This window comes from Echinops telfairi, unplaced genomic scaffold (genome assembly GCF_000313985.2).
Source record: "Echinops telfairi isolate 266 unplaced genomic scaffold, ASM31398v2 ScPeMD7_21;HRSCAF=78, whole genome shotgun sequence".
Lineage (NCBI taxonomy): Eukaryota > Metazoa > Chordata > Mammalia > Afrosoricida > Tenrecidae > Echinops > Echinops telfairi.
The window spans coordinates 4,530,013-4,537,309 of record NW_022103918.1 but is presented as its reverse complement, the minus strand read 5'-3'; the positions used below and the strand labels follow the sequence as shown (position 1 = coordinate 4,537,309).

General features: G+C 33.8%; 1 protein-coding gene across 1 annotated transcript; it reads left to right on the top strand.

Annotated features, from left to right (window-relative positions):
• The first annotated feature begins 282 nt into the window (after positions 1-282).
• Positions 283-5,741, top strand: RERGL (RERG like). The gene is made up of 5 exons (XM_004713776.4): positions 283-334; positions 1,309-1,365; positions 2,272-2,345; positions 3,494-3,642; positions 5,430-5,741. The coding sequence occupies exons 1-5, from the start codon at positions 283-285 to the stop codon at positions 5,710-5,712; spliced, it is 615 nt and encodes a 204-aa protein (XP_004713833.1). The 3' UTR covers positions 5,713-5,741.
• Positions 5,742-7,297: the final 1,556 nt, after the last annotated feature.

Here is a 7,297-nt window from a genome sequence, read left to right as displayed (position 1 = left end):
AAATGATGAGTTGGTAGCTAAGCCTCTGTGACAAGTACATAACTATTGACTTAAAAAGCTTTAGCTTCTAAATAGTAACTCCAGTGTTTATCATGGAAAATGGACTATGTTGAAAAATACTTTTGGGAAACACTTATAAAGTTATTATTGGATGGCTAGACTATGGGGAGGAGTTGACCTTAAGAAATTGGACAAGCAATAAAAAGGAATTCGACTGGCACAGCTGGGCTAAATTCAGCATCGTTCCAGCAGAGAGGACTGACCGAGGAGGAGAGAAGCAGGATGAATGACGTGAAGCTGGCTGTCTTGGGTGGTGTAGGAACAGGCAAATCTGGTGAGTGGTGATGCTTTCTATGGTATAGCATAGAAAGATAAAAAAGGGATACTGTAACTATACACATGCACATGCACACCAACATATACACGCATGTGAAAATATTCTTCCAAAAATGATATCCATATTTTTATTAATACTTTTATTTTTATAACAAATCACTACGTTTACAGCAAGTTATAGCAAGACATTTGAAATATTAATGCCTTACTCCCTTAGTGTGTAAAATTCATAGGGCTCATCGAAATCTGCATGAGCCCTATATAACCTAAGGGTTACCCCCACACTCCTGACACCAAGGCCACCAATGACCAAACAATGACTCTGAAAAAAAAAATTAAACATTTCAGAGATGAAAGAACTTTGAAGTGGCCTGGCTTTTTGACCTGGGATTAGGTACCCTAATGTCAAAGTTCCTTCCCTTTTTTGCCATGTTGTCATGGTGATGAAGATATCACCACTGCAGACACCTGAGCTAAATGAATTTTGATATCTGGTCAGACTCAAAAACTACAATCAAACTATCCCAGGCTTGAGTTTCCCCTCTTTTTCTTGAATTTTCAATGTAGCAACTAGCAATAATAACATATCCTTAAACAATCACCAATGCTCGATTGTCTCCTTGTCGCTTTTGTCATGTGTCTTGTCAAAAAACAAACAAACATGTTATAGTGATTGCATCTCAGGTTGAATCAGAAATCTGTTTCTATGACAAAAGGTAAATTGCCTTCTGTATTTGTGCTCATGAGTTAAGTACACAGAAATTTGATTGTACAGTACTGTAAGATCACTTTCATTTTAGTGTTCTAATCACTACGGTTGTAAATCATTTAAATATTTAAGACAGAATCTAGGATAGTCATAGGATTTCATTAATTCTTGGTGATTCTTAGTCTAAGTGATATCTCATTTCAAATAAGTAAATTATATTTTAAAACAGAAAGAATCCTAAATAAATCTTGTTTATTTCACAGCCCTTACAGTAAGGTTCCTTACCAAGAGATTCATTGGAGAATATGCATCCAATTTTGGTAAGTCCTTACTCTACATTTTTTTTCACCTAGAAATAGTAGCATTATAATTAAATTGCAATTAAGCTCAGAAGTGTTTTCGTGGGTTCTGCAGTTTTTACGCTCTTCTGCATCTTTATTTGTGCATTCTGGCTTGAAATGACACAGTAGGCACTGTATTTGAGTTGAATATTGTTTTATGAAATAATTCACTCAATTTGATGTTAAATTAGTTAGATTAGATAAAGTTAGTGAGAAGCCAGCAAAAAATAGTGCAATAATTTTAAAGCATTGTGAGATATGATAATTTTTTTAATTAGTAGAAATTCTGCATGTTTGAATACTGATATAAATGAAATGCTAAAGAAAAAACATTTTATAATGCAGAAGAGAGATATAGAATTGTTGGGATCTTGTTTTTCAGTAGTTGATAGGAAATGATAACTAGTCAATGGTGAATAAATTGAACTTACATTGGAAAGCAGATAAGTCAGCTACCCAAAGGATACACAAAAGAAAAGAAAAGAAAAGAAAAATAACACTGAAATCACTGCCATCACGTTGTTTCCAACAACTCCTAGCAACCTCGTAGGACAGGGTGGAACTGCCCCTGGGGGCTTCTAGACTATTGACTCTTTACGGGAGTAGAAATCCGGACATTCTCTTGGTGGTTTCAAACGTGTTTCACGGACCAACGCATAACCATCACACCACTTGGGGCCCAAATATAATGGTGGAGACAATTGATAAAACACCACACATGTATGAGCAAATTTGAGCAGACACAGTTTCCCAGCAGCAAACAAAAGTTACCTTATTATTTCAGGAAAATTTGGCTGGCAGAATTTGCCAGAATATAATCCACATATGAGTACATTTTTTTTCTTATGTAGTATTTCTATATTGACAGTCTGCTTATTTTTGCAGAATCTATCTACAATAAATATTTAGATTTCGAAGGAAAGCAGCTGAATCTGGAAATACATGATCCTTGTTCTCAAGTAAGTAAAGCAAAAAACATTTTTGTTTTGTTTATTTTTAATCATGACTGGAAGATTAGATGATAGAATGTGGAAATTTGCCAGCCTTAAACGGAAGTGTCTACAGTCTTCTCATTTATCAAAATCTTAAGAGATAATCTTAGTGCTACAGCTTCAATTATTTAGCATCTCTGAAATTGGTTTAAAATAATCTCCTTTTAAATATACAATTTAAAAAGCAATAATAATCAAAATTCACCGTGTACTTGTGTTCCTATCAGGTCCGCTGCAATCAGAATAGCTTAATGATTTGTTAAGTCAGTTTACATTTTTACTAAGTTGTGTGTTAATTAGGATCCCTGGTGGCTTAGTAGTTAAGCTTTAGGCTGCTAACCACAAGTCCAGCAGTTTGAACTCACCAATCCCTCCATGAGGGAAACATGAGGGTGTTGCTTCCCATAAAATTACTGCCTTGGAACTCACAAGGGCAGTTCTACCCGGTCACTATGCGTGAGAATTGACTTCATCGCCCAAAGTTTGGTCTTGGTTTGGTGTTTGTAATTAAATTAGTCAGTTGTCTTACAGTGTAGCTAATGAAGATTTTGAATGCAAACTTCTTTAACCACTAAAATATAAAAAGTTTAATTATTATTAAACAAAATTACACAAATAAGAGATTTCAATTCAATTCCATGGGTCAGATTATTATTAGGTAAGTAAAATCTTCCTGAAACCTTTTCATCTAATTTTTGTTACTGATGTAAATAGAGCTACACATATCAATAGATACTCCATTTATTAAAAGTAGGAGGAAATACATCTTTTGAAAATATATATGTGGAGATTAGTTCAAAAAGAAATGATTATAGTTCATCAGTTTTTCAGAAAAAGTAGACATACAATTTCTTAGAGAAAATCCATATTTACTTAAATATAAATTGTATTATACTTATTCTTTAAATTTCAAATTTTAATCACTTTTAAAAAGAAAAAAGACAAAGAGAATTACATTTTAGATTAGAAAATAACAGTCCTATGCTATTTTTCTGGGCATATTATTTATTAAAATCTCTTCCATGTAAAATAGGTCTCCATTAATTAACCACTTAAAATGCAAAATACAAGTGTGTCGTGTCTCTCTATTTGCTATGTGCTTGTTTTATTTTCAGCCACAGAAAGCAAAATTCTCCCTCACGAGGGAGCTCCATTGGGCCGATGGCTTTGTCATTGTGTATGATATCAGTGACAGGTCGTCTTTTGCTTTTGCGAAAGCACTGATCTACAGAATCCGGGAGCCACAAACTAGTCATTGTAAAAGGTATGGTATTTTTCATTCCTTTCTCCTTTCCTTTTAGTAAATCGTCATATAGCTAGTTGTAAGCATCATTAGGAAGAGTTTAATACAGTCTTCCAATTACAAAATTTAACAGCCCTGAACAATTCACCTTCCCATTCCACAGGAGTTACACGTGTAGTAAAAAGAAGAAGATGAGAATACTTTATATTCCAGCTGACATAAACAGTTACTTGCTTTAGGTAAATGGCTATTTTTACAAGACAGCTCCTATTGTTAACATGACACTCACTTGCAAAATAACGGTCTTCCATACACAAGATCGTTCATTTCCAATTTTTTCCTTTTTATTCCCAGAGAAATGTTAAGGATACTAAATAAATCTAGATTTATTACATTGGGCATCCTGTGAAATCCAATTCCTAGTCTTTGGGTTGTTCAATCTATTGATACCAAGCAGGATGAATAATCAAACCATTTACAATATCCCTGTGTAGGGAGACACTTGTGTTCTTCATTTCACCCCCCTCCCCAAATAAAGGGATGATGAACAATTCTGAATTGTTAATATGCTTGGTACAAGTGACCGAGAAAGAATGAATAACTGTGCTTGAAACCATTGTCAATTACTAGATAAAAGTGTAAGCATCTGAGGTTTCCCATATAGTTTTCCTTATCTTTTTTATTGTTGTAGCCATTCTCTTAAAGCATTTATTTTTGTTCAACATGCTGAGGTAAGCTAGTCTTTGTACTTGTCTTAACCAGAATTTTGCCCTTAGAGACAAGAATAAAATTTATTTGCTATTCCACCAAATCGAAAGAGTTACTCAAGGACACTTAGAAACTTGCAATATAAAACATTTTAAAATTTTTCACACATGCTTCTAAATATATTGACTAATTCTAGAGGATTTTCCATTATCAATCTTAGGTAGGCTAGGAGAGGAAAATATAGAATCATTTTGTAAGATTACATCTCATACTTGTGGCTCACCCTTTAAATAAGTTGCATCAACACACTACCATTTATACTTTACAGTGATTTTGTGAATTAATAGAAACGATATTATTAACACAATAATAGTTTATTACATGCAATGCTTTTTCTTTAGCACTCACATTGACTGTCATGTGAATTAAGCCATTTTTGGAAACAAATATCTCTTAGGTAGAGTTGAAGCCTGTATTTACCCATTTTACTCAGAGTTTAGCATAGTTCCAAGTCAAGTAAGTGCTCATTGTCTCACTGTAGTCTCCAAATAAAATTATTTTTCAGTAGTGGTTAGTTATAAACCAGGGAACTAATATTTGCTGAAGACATCATTTTAGCAGTGAATCTTTTTCTTGCATAGAAAAATGATACAAGGTCATGAGGCTGTAAACTTTTCTTTAAAGCATGTTAAAATAGACCGAAAGCAGCAATTAATATTGAAAAATATTTTTCCTTAGGAAAATTAGATCTAAATGATTCAATTATAGTAATTATATACACAGGGATATCCTTACGTCTTTTCAACTGATGAGAAAATGAAAAATAATATTGAGTAAGCAGTTTTCATTAGCTGCCACTATGGTTGGTATTCTTAATGTCTCATTCATTATCATTTCAATTAAATGTATGAGAAATCTGTGTAATGGCAATGACTTTACAATTTCTTATCCATAAGGAAACTCACCTGGCCATAAACAATTGCACTGTAAAACTACACACACATGCACCTTTATTGTTCCCTTTTGATCAATAGTCATAACATCCTTTCTAATTTTTAGATTGTTGTTAAACCTATCTTCCTATGGAATCTATGTTTCAGAGCTGTGGAATCAGCAATGGTTTTGGTTGGCAATAAGCAAGATCTGTGCCACATGAGAGAAGTTGGCTGGGAAGAGGGGCAAAAGCTGGCCCTAGATCACCGGTGCCAATTCTGTGAGCTGTCTGCGGCCGAGCAGTCTCTGGAGGTAGAATTGATGTTTCTCAAAGTTATCAAGGATGTGCTGACAAACTCCAAACTCAAAGAAAAAAGAAGACCAAGTGGATCTAAATCCATGGCCAAATTAATCAATAATGTGTTTGGAAAGAGAAGGAAATCTGTGTAGGGGATTTGTCATGTCACAGAATTTTAAAGTCACATGATAAATAAATTTACCCATGTGTGTAATTTTTAAAAAAAATTTTATGAAAAGAAATCTCTTGGAGATTTGAAATAATTGAACACAAACCACAACTGTGTTTTAGAAGAAAAGTTTGTTTTGCTGTTTTTTGGTGTCTGTGTGGCAACTCAGCTTGACATTTGACCTTTCGTTTCCTACACAAAATCGCACTCAGTGTATCCTATTGTTGGGTTATCAGCTAATTTATCTTGCGAAATGAACTATCTTATGTAAATTTACCTTTCTATAGTTTGAAGGGTTTTTTGTTTACTTATTTTGCATGACATATATGTATATTAATAGTTAATATATTAGAAGACTTAACTTACCAATTTGTGAAATTTCTTGATCAACTTACTAGAAAATCATGGATTTATTTTGAAATGTTTGTATAAATTAATTGATATGACAAAAACTTTACTAATAGCTTGTGCCTTACTAAGTCCAATTCCTTTTAACACATTTCCTATGACTGCGTAGTTTACAGTTGGTCACATGACGACAGTCTACTTGTCATTGTGGCATTCTGCACTAGAAAGAGCAATTATCAGAGACAATTGTGTCATTTGTATAGATACAATTATTTTTATGGGGTAAAAGATTAAGTATATTCTAGCTCATCTATTAACTTACATATTAAAATCAAAACTCAGACCAAACCCATTGTCATCAAGTCTATTCTAACTCAGAGTGATCCTAGATACATTTTCTATTGCTATAAATATTTATAGAATCAAACCACCTCATCTTTCTTTCTCAGAGCTTCTGGTGCATATGAACCACTGGCCTTGCGGTTAGCCGTCCAATGTTTAACCCACAGTGCCAAGTGGGCACTTTGTATATAATATGTATATTTTAGAAAAGGTTAATGTAAGCTGTTTGGTAAATATATAAGCTTAAAGGCATTCTTGCAATAAGGGAAGTGTTTTGCTCTTAGGTACTATGATTTTGGACCTTACCCACTACTTTGATTATCATTTCCTTCAGATATTTGTTGAATACTAGTATTACCGGTACTGTCTTTCTGAGCTTTGCCATTCATTACATTTCAAGACAAAACCTTAGGCCTTTCTTCTGTCAAATAACTGTTAATTGGGATGCTCTCTCAGCTCAGTCAAATCAAACAGAGTATCAGCGTTGCTACACACTTGGTCCGTATGTATTCACTGAAATGCAGAGATTTGATAAGCGCAGGCCTTGAGCTGATAGGGGGTTAGACTTGAGGATGTGTGTTCTGGTTCAGCATAGAACATTAGTCTACATGGAAGGCACATACTGGCACCAGGGCAGTAACCATTGAATTAGTATTTACATTTTTGTTGAAAAACTACAGCTGGCATAAAAATGTACTATTCCTCAGAAATCTAAACTTGATGATAAAGTAGAAGTTACGGAAGTACTGGGAGTAGAGCTCTTTGGTAAATACCAGACAAGATAGTTTAGGAAGGTACATATGAGAAGGGAATTTTAAAATTTATTTTGTATTTTGATATTTGTGAGTATTTTGGATTTATAAGCCCATTTAGCTGAC

Bases quoted from the DNA above. Each gene is read 5' to 3' on its own strand.
- RERGL (XM_004713776.4), top strand. From the start codon at position 283: ATGAATGACGTGAAGCTGGCTGTCTTGGGTGGTGTAGGAACAGGCAAA. The intron at 335-1,308 runs GTGAGTGGTGAT...TTTATTTCACAG, and splicing joins TGTAGGAACAGGCAAATCTG to CCCTTACAGTAAGGTTCCTT. The intron at 2,346-3,493 runs GTAAGTAAAGCA...TTTTATTTTCAG, and splicing joins TACATGATCCTTGTTCTCAA to CCACAGAAAGCAAAATTCTC.